The sequence below is a fragment of the Heterodontus francisci genome, chromosome 13 (assembly GCF_036365525.1).
Source record: "Heterodontus francisci isolate sHetFra1 chromosome 13, sHetFra1.hap1, whole genome shotgun sequence".
Taxonomy (NCBI): domain Eukaryota; kingdom Metazoa; phylum Chordata; class Chondrichthyes; order Heterodontiformes; family Heterodontidae; genus Heterodontus; species Heterodontus francisci.
In genome coordinates this window covers 66,482,187-66,498,785 of record NC_090383.1, presented here as the reverse complement: position 1 = coordinate 66,498,785, position 16,599 = coordinate 66,482,187, and the positions used below count along the sequence as shown (strand labels likewise).

At 46.5% G+C, this 16,599-nt stretch overlaps 1 protein-coding gene across 3 annotated transcripts in view; it reads left to right on the top strand.

The window, feature by feature from the left end:
• The window catches only part of sptbn1 (spectrin, beta, non-erythrocytic 1), a 340,000-nt gene that overhangs the window by 115,158 nt on the left and 208,243 nt on the right, over window positions 1-16,599 (top strand). For all 3 annotated transcript variants that reach the window (XM_068044925.1, XM_068044923.1, XM_068044926.1), the window contains one exon: window positions 7,685-7,878. In XM_068044925.1, coding sequence (XP_067901026.1) covers window positions 7,734-7,878 — 145 coding nt within the window. In that variant the 5' untranslated portion in view covers window positions 7,685-7,733. The remainder of the gene's footprint in view (window positions 1-7,684; window positions 7,879-16,599) is intronic.

Here is a 16,599-nt window from a genome sequence, read left to right as displayed (position 1 = left end):
AGGTGGTGGGGGTAATAGAGGAGTGGACCAGCGTGTCGCGGAGGGAACGATCCCTTCGGAATGCTGACAGGGGAAGGGAGGGGAAGATGCGTTTGGTAGTGGCATCACGCTGGAGGTGGCGGAAATGGCGGAGGATGATCCTGGTGCGGGGAATGGGTCGGACACGGTTGAGGGCCCTGTCAACCACAGTGGGGGGAAATGACAGGGGTGGTTTCCTTTTTCACCTCTCAACTGACCGCAGACACTGTTTTTTATTAGAATTGTGCTTTAACTCTTGAGCGTTTTAATGGTCACTAAACAGACAAATGACAGGTTTTTTCGTAGGTTTAAAGAACAATAAATGTTTATTAAACAAAAAACCTGAAAATTTGCTACTTCACCCACTCGCACACATGTACGAGAATAGAGAGACATTAAATGATAGCCTGCATTACGAGTTTGTTGTGAAACCTTTGTTTTCCCAGGAGGAAAATTTAAACTGCAGGTCTGTTCTTTTCTCCTGGTTCACTGGAGTCATGTTTTGGAGAGCTTCAGGTGGACGGATGCTTGGCTGCAGACTTCTTTGGTTAAATCTCAGTTACAATCTGATGACGAAGATCCTGTCTCAATCTGTCAGATGGGAAGTTTTCAAAGGTCACCTTTTGATCTCTGCCTCTAGGTAGTTTTTTAAAAATGGTATTTGTCAGGGTCTTCTTGGCTGGACTAGATCCCTCTCAGCCTCTTGGCTGCTAGCTTTCTGTTTCTGCTCTGGCTTTCTGCACAAAAAAGTCTCTCTCTCTTTAAAAAAAAACCCCGATCAAGCTTGGTTTCTGTCAGGTGCCCAAAGTTGCTCTCCCCTAGTGTCTTACAATGGCTGGGATTTTGTCTTGGCAACAGGGGTCTCGACCACCAGCAAAAACGCCAGCGAGAGCCTCGCATTACCTCCTCTGGGGAAGGCCTGCTGGATCAAGTGAAAATTAGGCGCTTAAGTGGACAGTAGCGGGTCTACCCCGAGATCAAGATCCCAGTGGTGGAAGCCCCGCCTGCTGAAAGCAGCTGGCCAATCAGAGGCTGGCAGCTTTTTAACTGAGCAGCGCCACTGGGGAGGCAGTGGCTGCTACCGGTAGAGCACTCACCTGAGGCCCTGGCACAAGGCCACAGTTAAATCTCAGCAGGAGGGATTGTGGGGGAGGGGTTGTAGGTGGGTCACATGCAAGGGCAGGGGTTAGCTGTCAGCAGCAACCCCCTCCCAGATGCTGAGTCCCTCATTCAGACATTGTGCCTTTTAACAAGGGACAACCTCCCCCTCCCCCTCCCCCACCCACACTGGTTTGCTCAGCATGCTCCCCATGTGGTGATGGGCCCTCCTGCCACTGGGCTAATTCTGGCAGAAGTGGGATGAGGCCCTTAATTGGTCATTAATTGTCCACTTAGGGGCTTCAATCGGCGGCTGGGCAGGAAGGCCATTCACAGGCCTTCCTGCCACAGATCTAATTTGGGTGGAGGCAGGAAAGTGGCAGGGTTCCCCCCCTCCTACCTGATTATCTGTTCTCCCCGCCTCCAAACCCCCATTGGTGAGAGCTTAAAATTCCCTCCCAATGTTGACAATGGTGTTTGAATGTTGCTCATCTTGATAAAGTGGTGTTGGGTCACACCTACTATCCTGAGTTTGGAAGGAGACCGTGGGCCGGATTTTAAAGCCCCTCCGCCATCAGGAAGGTGACGGAGGGGGGGCAATGAAGATCGGTATGGAGGAGGCCTGCCACCGACACAGACGGTGGTAGGCCCCGTACCAATATCTGGTGGCGGAGAGGCCTCATGGCGGCTGCCCTGGCGCTTGGCGATGGGACCTGCATTAAAATATGTCAATGCCTACTCAACCATGACTGGTAGAGGCTGGGCTGCATTGAGGGCAGTCTCAGTGACAGCATTCGCCCTGGAGTACAGTTCCAGGTAGTGCTCAACCCAGCGGTCCATTTGTTTGTGTTGGTCAGTGATTATGTCCCCTGATTTAGATTTGAGGGGGGCGATCTTCTTGATGGTAGGCCCAAGAGCTCTCTTCATGCTATCATACGTTCCTCTGATGTTTCCGGTGTCTGAGGCCAGCTGAATATGACTGCATAGGTGTTGCCAGTAGTCGTTTGCGCAGCGCCTGGCTGTTCTTTGTGCAGTGCTTCTGGCTGCTTTAAGTGCTGCGGATGTTAAATCGCTGGGGGCTTTCTTATAGTTCAACAGTGCAATGCGCTTAGCGGCTATGACAGGTTCCAGCTCTTCATTATGAGATTGAAACCAGTCTGCATTTCTCTTCGCACTTTTGCCGTAGGTGGTCAAAGCTGACTCATAGATGGCGTCTCTGATGTGGGCCCACTTGGTCTCAGCATCCCCTGTAGGAGTGTTTTGAAGGGCTGTTACAAGTGAATTTAGAAATTTTTGTAACAGCTGTGGGTGAGAAATTCTGCTCGTGTTGATGCGCGGGTGGCCCTTCTGCTTGGAATGATTTAACTTCTTTGGTCTGAGTTGAACCTTGCTGCACACCAGGGAGTGGTCGGTGTCGCAGTCCGCACTGTGGAAGCTGCGTGTGATTTGAACACAGTTTAAGGCGGCTCGCCTTGTGACGATGAGGTCTAGCTGGTGCCAACGATGCAATCTTGGGTCCCTCCATGAAACCTGATGACAGGGTTTAGTGTGAAAGAACGAGTTGGTGATGCAGAGGTTATGATAGGTACACAACTCAAGCAGTCTCTGCCCATTCTCATTCATCCTTCCAACGCCATAGCGCCCAAGGCAGGAGGGCCATGTGTCATGGTCGGCCCCAACCCTGGCATTAAAGTCCCCCAGCAGGAATAGGTGTTCGGTGTTGGGGATGCTGCTAATGATATGGAGTTCCTCGTAGAACTGATCTTTAGCTTCAGGTGGGGAGCAGAGTGTTGGAGCATAGATGCTGAGTAGGTGTACTGGACCAGAGGTGGTGAGCATTCGGATGGACAGTATGCGTTCCGAGCCATTTGAGGGAGGCTCTATCATGCTGAGCAAGGAGTTTCTGATGGCGAAGCCCACTCCGTGCTGTCTTGGTTCTTCAGGATTCCTGCCCTGCCAGAAGAAGGTGTAGTCTTGCTCTGCTAGAGATCCACTTGCGGGGAGGCGAGTCTCCTGAAGTGCTGCAATGTCTACAATGAGTCTACTGAGCTCGTTGTTAATGATGGCGGTCTTCCGAGAATCGTTGATTTGTGTAAGGTCTTCCGACAGGCCAGGACACACAGTTCTGACGTTCCAGCTTGCAAAGCGAAGGTCTGGTACCTTCTTTCCTTTTTTCGTGTTGTTTGGTGCGGTGTATCAGTCCACCTTTCGGGCAATGACCCTGAGCTCCAAGCACCCATTGAATCAGTTAGACTGTGGCGGGACAGAACCTTATTGACCTGGGGCTGCCCGGTTTGAGGCAGGCGGTAGCTGTCCAGTGAGGTGCAATGACCTCTCCCACCGACAAAGGCAACCTGTGGCGCCCAGTTTCTACGCCAATTTATCTAGACTTATAACCCGTAACTGTTGCCTTCCGTGTTGTTTCAGTCGCTGTGAGGCAACTATGGAGTGACCTCTCCATGGCGCATGCCTGGGCAAATTTATGGAGGTTGAGAGTTGCCCAGTCGTCAAAACCCCCCTCTTGGCCTTTCTGGTGGGGTCCAAAGGAGTGCAGGGCACGACGTTTGGCACCAGTATGGCTGCAGGAACTGCCGGAAACATGCCAAAGGTGACACATGACCGCCTATGGGGTTCCGCTCCGGATTATCTGTTAGGGTTTACTCCCTTAGCCTTGGTCTCTCCCGAGACGCCCACAAGGCAGTGGGGTTGTTAGGGCCCCTACATAGGTGTAGGATGGTGCCGGTGGGAGGAGGGGATGCGAGGGGGAGGGTGGAGGGAGGGGGGTGCGAGGGGGAGCTGGGAAGGGGGCTGTAAGGGGGTGGGGGGGTGCAGGGGAAGGGGGTGCGGGGGGAAGATGGTGCGAGGGGGGTTGCTGGGACGGGGTTGTGAGGGGGTGAGCTGAGAGGGTGGAGCAGGGAAGGGGACGGGGGGGGGTGGAAGGGGGAAAGGGAAGGGTTGGGGAGGGGGAAAGCGGGTGCAGGTAATAAGCCATTTCTTCAGTGCCCACCATCGACGTCCGGAAAGCTCATCCACGTCCTTCGGGAGGTGAAGCATCTTTTGGCAGACTTAGAGGTGATTACATTCGCTAAGGGTTCTTTTGCAGTGGTTTAAATAAAGGCATGCAGCATTACCGACAGTGCGCTGCAGAAGCTCTCCGAGCCATCTCCCGCGGGCGCTTTGAAGTTGCGGCCGGGGGGCCGTTCGTGGATTTTTTGGGTGATCGGGGCACCTTTTCTCAAGACTTCTCTAGGGTCCCGCTGCTCCTTCACCTCAATGGACTTACCGCACGCCATGGCCGCAGACACTCTGGGCGGTGAAGACAGCAGGATCGGAGATTAAAGTATCGACAGCTGTGCTCTTCAGTTTCGTCCGGATCAATTTCATTGAGAAAACAAAGAGCAGGTGTGGCTGGGGAAGGGCAGTGGGCCCAGGTAAAATACACTAAACTAACTGTTAGCTTTTAGTTAGGGCTAAAATGAACTGATTTAAAGAGCCAGGGGAGTTTAAACAGTTTAAGAGGGTAGATTGGGGGAGAAAACACTAGGAATGGGAGCAGGTGGCCATGGATATCGTTGAACAGCAAGGGAGATTCCTCGGGAGCTTACAGCCCAGGAGCCATCTTGCAGGTATTTCAGTTACTATCGCATCACTATTATAGCAGTTGAGCAGCCATTTGTTTACACCCTCTAGTTCTGAGGAAACTCTTCCCTTTTACTGTACATAGGAAGTATGCCTGAGAACATTATATCCCCCATTGTTAAATTTCAAGGTAATCCTCACGATACTTGTCTTTGAATGTCTAGATACAATTTTTCTTCATGTTGTTAACTCGTTAAATGGGCCATCAGCAATGGCTGTGCTTTTATTTTCTTCATTTGTACTTTATTGTTTCCTCCATCTGCACAACTGTAGCTCCAGTTAAATTACTCACTGCCTTGTACATTTTTTTTGATGCTCATGACTTTACTTTTTTTGTATTAACAATTAATCCCCTTTATTTGCATTAAGAGTTCAGCAGTGGAATAAAGGAAAATTCTTATTAGGAATGTGTAACACTTGACTAAATGTAGCACTGGGAGCTCATTACAAGTAATAATGTTGTAGACTTCTTAAGCTTTATTAAATGTGGTCTTTTCCTTTTTTAAACAGTTCGGATGTTACAACTGATTTAGTTTTTTTTTCCATTTTGCTCTGCAGTATTTTCTGTTAACAACCCTTTTTTTTTCTAAAAAGGAAATTTACCATGTCACATTTGAGTGGTGACAATTATGTTGGAGCAGAAAATCTAAGCCAAATATTTTGACATCAGAGATTTCTTCTCCTGTGCTGCATCGCATTGATCCACCTTTCTCTTAGTCCAGTTCACAATTAATGCGGTCCATGACAGTTCTATTAAAATGCTGATTTGCCCTTGACCAAGATAGGAATTTGAGATTTGTGTAGTTCTGGATGTGCATTTACAAGCATTATAAGGTGTTACGGTCAGGTGAGGAGTGGGTCGTAGGGCTCCCCTCTTGTTCTTCTCCTTGTTTGACCACAGCAGGTTTATTTATTTTTTAAAGTGCATATACATGCCAATTCAGTAAGTGTTTAATGGTTTCCAGGCTAATGTCATAAAGGAATCAAACGGACAGGTTTTCTTGAGTTTAACAAAGAGGTTAGCATTATTGTACTTAGAGATCTAGGTAAAATAATAAACTATCCTCCAATTTTCTCTCTCTCACACACACACACACACACACACACACACACACACACACACACACACACACAAAATAGGTTACAGAGTGGGGAAAGATAGATTGGTCAAATTAGAGTCCAGAGAAATAAAAAGGGGTTATACAGTCTGTGGCGGTTGGTGACTCTGCGGTCTTGAGGCTGAATTCGGTGATCCTGAAGTTTCTGATTTGAAGATGTGGTTCTCCTGGAGACAGTGATGCAGATGATTTCCTTCAAGGGGTCTCTCTCTGCTGCAGCGATAGGCCTAGGTGGTTACTGCCAGCAGGCAGGGTTTGAAGCTTGCAAGGTGGGTTGGAGAGAGGGAGGAGGGACCCCACTTTGGTCTTCTCTTGTCAGTGTCTAGCTGCTTGTCCGGTTGCTGCAGAGAAAATACCAGCAAAAGCACATAGATCATAGGCCTGTCACATGACTGTCACCCAGTGATTCGACATGGTGGTTACCAGTGTGTATTCTCTCATGCAACTTAATCAGTCCATGTCTAGGAATTCCCTTCTCACAACCAGGGTCCCGTTGTTCAAGTGATTAGGTTTGAGTGGTTCGTCTCAACCAGTTTAATGTCCAGGTGATGGCCTTAATGACTTGCTAATGGGAACAGGACATGTAGTTCACTCAGATTCCCCAGGTCATCATTCTTGAGGGGACTGTGCAGATAATTTGTCTCCACCTCAATGCATTGGAATGTGAAGTATAGTGTTATGCCAATGTGTTTTGCTGAATGATAATTTTCTTTAATCCACTGACTGGAGATCTGAGTTTGTATCTTTTTTTTTAAAAAGACATTTTAAAAAAGATTACATTGATAGCTTAAGATGGTCACCTAGTTTGCTACACTGTGTCCTACATTGCAAAGGACTGTGAGGAGGGAGGCGAAATGTCTGTGCATTTCCCAGCAAGAACCAAGAACCAGGAAGTTTAAAGGAACTACCCTTTTCAGCAAGCAGAGAAATACTGCTGACTTCTATGTTTGAATGACTGAGTGACTGTCATGTGACAAGCTCCTCCCCATCTGTGGTTTTTAAGCTGCTGTTTTCTCTGCAGCAGAGGAGAAGCAACTGGACTCTGACATAAGCAGAGCCTAAGTGAGGGTCCCTCTCAGTCTCTCTCTCTCTCTCTCTCTCTCTCGCAGCTTGAAAGCTTTCAAATCCTGCCTGTTGACTGACCACCTTTGTATACTCCGACTACAATCAGAAATCATCCACATTGCTATCTCCAAGAGACTCACTGAACCAGTCATCTACCTCTTCAAACTAAAAGCCTCAGGACCACCGAATTCAGCTGGAAGCCAGCCAAATTACCAAACACCACAGACTGTATACCTTTTTTAAGGACTCTAACTCGACCAATCTACCTTTCCACACTGTGTACCTATTTGAGTGTGTGCAAACCTCTAGTGTATGTGTGAGAGTGAAAGTTGGCCCTTGTTTATTATTTTATTAGTTCAGTTTAGGTACAATACAGTTGACCTCTTTGTTTAGAAAACTGGTCCAATTGGTTCTTGTTATGATCCATAGTAAGTAATCAAGCACCTACTGAATTGGCCAGTACATCCACATTAAGAAAGAATTAAACCTGTTGTGGTCAAACGTGGATAGGGAAAAGAGGGAAGCCCTTCAAACCCTCCTCATTTGACTGTAACAATGTGATGCAAATTGGGGTGGCTATCTTAGCTGCTAATAGCGTCACCTTTTATCTGTTTCTTTTCCTTTTTAAATTTAATTAGGTTTCCAGTCGGTGGATTTAAAAATCATTATTCAACATAGAACGCTTTCGTGACAAAGGTAATATATGATCGTTTGTGTTCTGACGTGCTGTTTTCATTTGTTTCCAGAACGTTTTGTGAAAAGCAGCTCATGACGAGGGGTAGCTAAGAAGGCAGAATGACGGCGATAGCAACAGACTACGACAACATTGATATTCAGCAGCAGTATAGTGATGTCAACAATCGTTGGGATGTGGAAGAATGGGATAATGAAAACAGCTCTGCCCGGCTATTTGAAAGATCCCGTATTAAAGCCTTAGCAGGTATGTGACATCTGCACGAGCCCTTTTGGTCAGGTTAAACTTACAGCAGTGGAGAGAACAACATCCATTATTTCTTTTCCCCTCTATTTCTGTCAATTTGTTCCCTTTCCTCACCTCTGGAAGGCATTTACTACCTACTTTAGCATACTGTACTCTAACACCTTGGCCAAGTGAATATTTGTTCTGTGTTTTGTAAGAGAGCAAATGTTTGAAGGTTATTCAGCTGCAGAGGACATCACACCTGACACCAACACAGTCCTTACACACAGACCCATCTTCCAGCCTGACTCACTGCATAGCAATCAGGATTAGAAGCTACGGCCTTTATATATAAATTATCCTTCCCCCACGCTCCCTCCCCCTCACACATAATGTGTGCTATTAATGACAATTGGAAATTATGCTCTGCCATACGACTGTACGAATACACAGTTTGCATCAAATTCCTCTTTACTACTGAGGACTTTATTTGAAATATGTTAATGCCTCTATTATGTAATATAGTGAAAAAGGAATGCAGTACTAATACATAATATTCACTTGGTTAATATTGCACTACAATGGCTGCAAGAGTGCTTTTGTTTCTGAATTGATTGCAACTTGATGGAATAAATTTTTACTATTTGTTAGATGAGCTTCTTTTGGAAATAGCCTAATGGATCCTGAACAATATAGCTTTTAATAAAATGCTTCTATTCCTACCACTCCCCTTCGCTGTTGCCGCACTTGGGTTGCTGTAAGCTGGAGTGATTTGGTCAATAATGAAAAGTATAAATAATGTATGCTATCATGGGGCAAATGAACTTGGGACCTGTGATTACTGACCAGGCACTATTGTGCTCTATAACTTCTGTTAGGACAGTGGTGTCCTGAAGTAGGCTGCAGTCCTAAATATGAATGACTTGACTTGTAGGGAACTGGCATTGCAAACTCATGTCAATCTGTTGTTGGATTCAGGCTTCCTAAAGTAGTGCGTTTGGAGAGCTTTGATATCTGAGGCTGCACTGGAGTCCAGCTGGTTAAGTAGACGTGCACTTGATGACAACAACTTTACATTATACCTTTAATTTAGAGAAACATGCCAAATAGGCATAAGAGTAACTAATGTTAGCCTGGGAAATTAAAGATTGAGATGGCTAATAGATTGGTCAAAGGGATGTGATTTGAGGGTTTTAAAGATGGAGAAACAGCAGTTTAGGGAGAGAGCTCCAAAGAGTAGTATTGAGGCAAGCTGAAGGCTTTCTTTCTTTGGCCTTTATTTTTCCTCTCTTTCTGTTTCTCATTCTTTATTTCATTCTTTCCTCTCTTTTTCTCACTTTCTCCTTTTGTTTCCCCAGTCCTTTTTTTTTCTCTCCATTCCTTGCAACAGGAGCTGTCTGCCCCTCACAATAAAGTATTTCTTTTTCACTCCCCAGATACAACCATGACAGTGCTCCACTTTCACACTGCAAACCTGTAAAGATAAAATTTATCTCTCATACACTCAAAATAATTAACAAAACATTTGTAAAATTACACACAAACATGACTTCAGCAATTTCTTTCCACCTTTCCACAAACACCAAAATGCATTTTACGAGGCCTCAGAATGTATTGGTCTCTGAGTACACCTTTGCCTTTGTTGTCACCCATATTTTATGATCCCAACTCACTGAACTGACATTCCATATTTAGAGGCTCAATGTAAGGGCCAGAGTATAAATGCAGAAAGTATACTTCCACAGGTATTCATCTTTGATACAAAAGACTACAATTACCCAGAGACATCACCAGAAAACATGAGTAACATCACTGGCTTCTTTTTCATTTAAGTTAAATAAATAAAAGAAGTTATGCAGGGATGACCATGCAGATGATATGCCACAATTGCAGTGTGAGTTTGAAGAGAGCATTGTAATCCCAGACAACCACATCTACGGTAAGTGTCTGCATCTTTAGGAACTTCAACTCAGAGCTGTTGAGCTGGAGTTCGAGATGCAGACTTTGCATGGCATCAGGGAAGGGGGAGAGTTACCTAGACACTTTGAATCAGGAGGCAGTCACATGCCTTAGGGTAGGAAGTGGTATAGTGGTTAGTGATCAGAGACAGGAGAGGATGACTGAGAGTCAGGCAAGGGAATCCCAGGTGCAGTGCTTGCAAAGCCTCGGCCTTTTCCTTAGCCAACAGGTACGAGGTTCTTGCTGCCTGTGTGGATGAGGGAGAAGTCTGCAGGGTGGATGAGCAAACTGTCCATGGCAGCATGATACAAAAAACCATTGAAGTTGGGGGAGTTTTAAAGGAATGTGGCAGTGATAGGAGACAGTATAGTCAGGGGGATAGATGCTGTTCTCTGCAGACTGGGAGTTCCAGAGGTTGTGTTGCCTGCCCAGTGACAGGGTTCAGGACATCTTCGCGTGGCTGGAGAAGAATGAAGAGTGGGAGAAAGAGGATCAGTTGTTTTGATCCATTTTGGAACCAACAACATGGGGAAGTATAAGCAAGTGGTCCTGTTTGGAAAGTACCAGGAACTAGGACTTAAAGAATAGGACTTCAAGGGTTAGAAATTAGCATAAAGATAAACAGATTAGCGAGATGAACACATGGCTAACGTAATGTTGTGGGAAAGAAAGGTTCCATTTCATGGAAGGTACTGTACCATTGGGACGGGTTCCACCTGAACTGGGTTGGGACCAGGGTTCCAGCAGAAAGGATAAATAGAGTGGTCGCAAGGATTTTAAACTAGTAAGTTGTGGGTGGGCGGGGTGGGGGTGCTTAGGTGGAAAAGATACTATAGATAATAGCTTGCAAACAAACAAAAGCTAAGAGTAAAGTAACAGTCAGAAATTGAGCTTCGGAAAAGGGAAAACCTAAAAGATGTAAAATTAAACCAGGTGGGAGAAGAGAGAAGTATGTGAGGAAAACATTAGAGCAGAAGCACAAGTTAGGGTGTGTGGCCCAAATGAGCTTTCTATGTACAAACACACTGAGTATAAGAAGAAAATTAAATGAATTTATATTAAATGGGAAGGCTAATTTCAAAGGCATCAGACAGGAACTCTCAAAAGTTGAATGGGAGAGGCAAGTGGGAGGTTTTTAAAAGTGAGATAGGAAGAGTTCAGGGCCAGCATCTTCCTGTTAGATGGAAGGGCAAGGCTGGTAAGTTTAGGGAACCTTGGTTGACGAGGGATATTGAGGGTCTGGTCAGGACAAAGAAGGAGGCATATGTCAGGTATAGGCAGCTGGGATCAAGCGAGTCCCTCGAGGAGTTTAGGGGATGTCGGAGTACACTTAAGAAGGAAATTAGGAGGGCGAAAAGGGGCGATGAGATTTCCCTGGTAGATAAGACAAAGGAGAATCCGAAAAGATTCTCTAAGTATATTAAGAGTAAAAGGGTAGCTAGAGAGAGAGTAGGTCCCCTTAAGGATCAGTGTGGTAACCTATGTGTGGAGCCACGGGATATGGGCGAGGTCTTAAATGAATACTTCTCGTCTGTATTTACCGTGGAGAAGGTCATGGAAGCTAGTGAGTTCAAGGGAGGGAACAGTGATATCCTAGAGTATATCAACATTACAAAGGAGGAGGTGTTGGAGGTTTTGAAGTGCATTAAGGTGGATAAAACCCCAGGGCCTGATGAGGTGTCTCCTAGGATGCTATGGGAAGCAAGGGAGGAGATTGCTGGGGCCCTGGCTGAGATTTTTGTATCATTAGCCACGGGTGAGGTATCGGAAGACTGGAGGATAGCTAATGTTGTGCCTTTATTTAAGAAGGGCAGCAGGGATAAGCCAGGGAACTACAGGCCAGTGAGCCTTACATCAGTGGTGGGAAAATTATTGGAAGGGATTCTGAAAGACAGGATTTATATGCATTTGGAAAGGCAAGGTCTGATTGGGGATAGTCAGCATGGCTTTGTGCGTGGGAAATCATGCCTCACAAATTTGATTGAGTATTTGAGGAGGTGACCAAGAGGATTGACGAGGGCAGGGCAATGGACGTTGTCTACATGGACTTCAGCAAGGCCTTTGACAAGGTCCCGCATGGTAGGCTGGTCCGGAAGGTTCAAACACATGGGATCCAGGGTGAGCTAGCAAATTGGATACAAAATTGGCTTGGTGATAGGAGGCAGAGGGTGGTACTGGAGGGTTGTTTTTCAGATTGGAGTCCGGTGTGCTGCAGGGATCGGTTCTGGGCCCTCTGTTGTTTGTCTTATATATTAATGACTTGGATGTGAATGTAGGGGGCATGATTAGTAAGTTTGCAGATGACACCAAAATTAGTGGTATAGTGGACAGTGCAGAAGGTTGTCTAAGGTTACTACAGGATATAGATCAACTGGGAAAGTGGGCAAGGGATTGGCAAATGGAATTTAATGCAGACAAGTGCGAAGTGATGCATTTTGGGAAGTTAAACCAGGGCAGGACATATACAGTGAATGGCAGGGCCCTGGGGAGTGTTGTTGAGCAGAGAGACCTTGGGGTGCAAGTACATAGTTCCCCGAAAGTGGCAACACAGGTAGACAGGGTGGTGAAGAAGGCATATGGCACGTTTGCCTTCATCGGCCGAGGCATTGAATACAAGAGTTGGGACGTCATGTTACAGTTGTACATAACGTTGGTTAGGCTGCATTTGGAGTACTGTGTGCAGTTCTGGTCACCGCACTACAGGAAAGATGTAATCAAGCTATAGAGGGTGCAGAAAAGATTCACCAGGATGTTGCCTGGTTTGGAGGGCTTGAGTTATAAAGGGAGATTGGATAGGCTGGGTCTGTTTTCCCTGGAGCGAAGGAGGCCGAGAGGGGACATGATAGAGGTATATAAAATTATGAGAGGCATAGATAGGTTAGATAGCCAGAGTCTGTTTCCCATGGTAGGGGTGACTAAAACTCGAGGGCATAAATTTAAGGTGAGAGGGAGGAGGTTTAAAGGGGATCAAAGGGGTACATTTTTCTCTCAAAGAATAGTGGGTATCTGGAATGAGCTGCCAGAGGTGGTGGTGGAGGCAGGAACAGTAGCAACATTTAAGAGGCATCTGGACAGGTACTTGAATGAGAAAGGCATAGAGGGACATGGAGTTAATGCAGGCCGGTGGGATTAGTATAGACAGGCATTATGGTCGGCATGGACGCGGTGGGCTGAAGGGCCTGTTTCTATGCTGTACGACTCTGTGACTCTGTGAATTGCAGGTGCACATTCAACTTGGAGGGTATAACATGGTAGCCATTACTGAGATTTGGCTGCAAGACAGTCAGGACTGGGAATTTAAATATAGCAAATTAAAAGGTCTACAGGAAAGATAGGGAAAATGGTAGGAGGGAAAAGTAGGCTTAGTGATTAAGAATGAAATCACTTCCATGGTAAGAGAGTATATATGGCGAGGTAAGCAGGCATGGCGACTTTATGGTAGAATTAAGATATTGGAAAATATTTAAGACTGTAGTGGGAGTTGTGCATAGGTCCCCTGGTAGTAGTTGTGGGGTGATAGATTGTGTAAGTGCAGGGATTAGACAAGCATATGTAGTAAAGGCAGAGTGGTTTTCATGGGGATTTCATATAGATTGGGATTATCACATGTCAGAAAAAGTGTGTCCAGGATGGTTTTCTGCAGCAATATGTCCTAGTACCAACAAGGGGGCATGTCATTTTCGATTTAGTAATTAGCCAGATTTAGTTAAAAGCTTCACGGTATGTAAACATTTATCGAATAGCGATCATAATATGATCAAGTTTCACATCATGTTTGAAAGGGAGAAATGCAAAACAGCTAGTAAGATACTAGTTTTAGGGGAGGCGGTGGCGTAACAGTATTGTCACTGGACTAGTAACCCAGAGACCCAGGGTATTGCTCTGGGGGCATGGATTCGAATCCTACCACAACAGAAGGTGGAATTTGAATTCAATTAATTAAAGTCTGGAATTAAAAAGCTAGTCTAATGATGGCCGTGAATCCGTTGTCGATTGTTGTAAAAACCCATATGGTTCACTAATGTCCTTCAGGGAAGGAAATCTGCTGTCCTTACTTGGTCTGGCCTACATATGACTCCAGACCCACAGCAATGTGGTTGACTCTTAATCACTCTCTGAAATGGCCTAGCAAGCCACTCAGTTGTATCTAACCGCTACGAAATCAATAAGAAATGAAACCGGATAGGCCACCCGGCATCGACCTAGGCACCAGAAACGGCAGACACAGCCCTGTTGACCCTGCAAAGTCCTCCTTACTAACGTGGGGGCTTGTGCCAAAGTTGGGAGCGCTGTCCCACTAGCTATTCAAGCAACAACCTGAAATAGTCATACTCAACGAATCATACCTTACAACGTCCCAGATACCGCCACGGCCATCACCATCCCCCGGGTATGTCCTGTCCCACCGGCAGGACAGACCCAGCAGAGGTGGCGGCACAATGGTATACAGTCGGGAGGGAGTTGCCCTGGGAGTCCTCAACATCAACTCCGGACCCCATGAAGTATCATGGCATCAGGTCAAACACGGGCAAGGAAACTTCCTGTTGATTGCCACCTACTGCCCCCCCCCCGCCCCTTCAGGTGATGAATCAGTACTCCTCCGTGTTGAACAGCACTTGGACGAAGCACTGAGCGTGGCCAGGGTGCAGAATGTACTTTGGGTGGGGGACTTCAATGTCTATCACCAAGAGTGGCTCGGTAGCACCACCACTGACGGAGCTGGCCAAGTCCTCAAGGACATAGCTTCTAGACTGGGTCTAAGGCAGGTGGTTTGGGAACCAACAAGAGGGAAAAATATACTTGACCTCGCCAATCTGCCTGTCGCAGATGCAACTGTCCAGGACAGTACTGGTAGGAGTGACAACTGCACAGTCATTGTGGAGACAAAGTCCCGCCTTCACATTGAGGATACCCTCCATCATATTCTGTGGCACTACCACCATGCTAAATGGGATAGATTTCGAACAGATCTAGCAGTGCAAAATTGGGCATCCATGAGGCGCTGTGGGCCATCAGCAGCAGCAGCAGAATTGTACTCCACCATAATCTGTAATCACATGGCCCGGCATATCCCCCACTCAACTGTTACCATCAAGCCAGGGGATCAACCCTGGTTCAATGAAGAGTGCAGGAGGGCATGTCAGGAGCAGCACCAGGCATATCTTAAAATGAGGTATCAACCTGGTGAAGCTACAACCAGGACGACTTGCATGCCAAACAGCACAAGCAGCATGTGATAGACAGAGCTAAGCAATCCCACAACCAACAGATCAGATCTAAGCTCTGCAGTCCTGCCACATCCAGCCGTGAATGGTGGTGGACAATTAAACAGCTAACTGGAGGAAAAAATATCCCCATCACCAATGATTGGGGAGCCCAGCACATCAGCGCAAAAGATAAGGCTGAAGCACTCGCAGCAATCTTCAGCAGAAGTGGTTGATCCATCTCGGCCTCCTCCTGAAGTCCCCAGTATCACAGATGCCAATCTTCAGCCAATTCGATTCACTCCGTGTGATATCAAGAAACGACTGAAGGCACTGGATACTGCAAAGGCTATGGGCCCTGACAACATTCCGGAAATAGTATTGAAGACCTGTGCTCCAGAATTTGCCACGCCTCTAGCCAAGCTGTTCTAGTACAGCTACAACACTGGCATCTACCTGACAATGTGGAAAATTGCTCAGGTATGTCCTGTACAGAAAAGGCAGGACACCTCCCACCCGACCAATTGCCACCCCATCAGTCTACTCTCAATAATCAGTAAAATGATGGAAAGTGTCATCGTCAGTGCTGTCAAGCGGCACCTGCTCAGCAATAACCTGCTCACTGATGCTCAGTTTGGGTTCTGTCAGGGCCACTCAGCTCCTGACTTCTTTACAGCCTTGGTTCAAACATGGATAAAAGAGCTGAACTCAAGAGGCGAGGTGAGAGTGACTACCCTTGCATCAAGGCAGCATTTGACCGCGTATGGCATCAAGGAGCCCTAGCAAAACTGGAGTCAGTGGGAATCGGGGGAAAACTCTCTGCTGATTGGAGTCATACCTAGCACAAAGGAAGATAGTTGTGGTTGTTGGAGGTCAATCATCTGAGCTCCAGGATGTCACTGCAGGAGTTCCTCAGGGTAGTGTCCTAGGCCCAACCATCTTCAGCTGCTTCATCAATGACCTTCCTTCAATCATAAGGTCAGAAGTGGGGATGTTTGCTGATTGATTGTACAACGTTCAGCACCATTCCTCAAATACTGAAGCAGTCCGTGTAGAAATGCAGCAAGACCTGGACAATATCCAGGCTTGGGCTGATAAGTGGCAAGTAACATTCACGCCACACAAGTGCCAGGCAATGACCATCTCCAACAAGAGAGAATCTAACCATCTCCCCTTGACATTCAACGGCATTACCGTCGCTGAATCCCCCACTATCAACATCCTAGGGGCTACCATTGACCAGAAACTGAACTGGAGTAGCCATATAAATACTGTGGCTACAAGAGCAGGGCAGAGGCTAGGAATCCTGAGGCAAGTAGCTCACCTCCTGACTCCCCAAAGCCTGTCCACCATCTACAAGGTACAAGTCAGGGGTGTGGTGGAATACATAGTGGCACATAGTAGACCCCGAACAACATTCTGTAAATTGACTCCTTTATATTTGTGGCCAGACATGCCTCAAGCCTGTAAAACATATGTGGCAAATTGTGAGCCATGTAATTTGATCAACAAATCGTCACTTATTAAACTCCTGTGAAGCCTGGATGTGTGCAGCTCCAACAACACTCAAGAAGCTCGA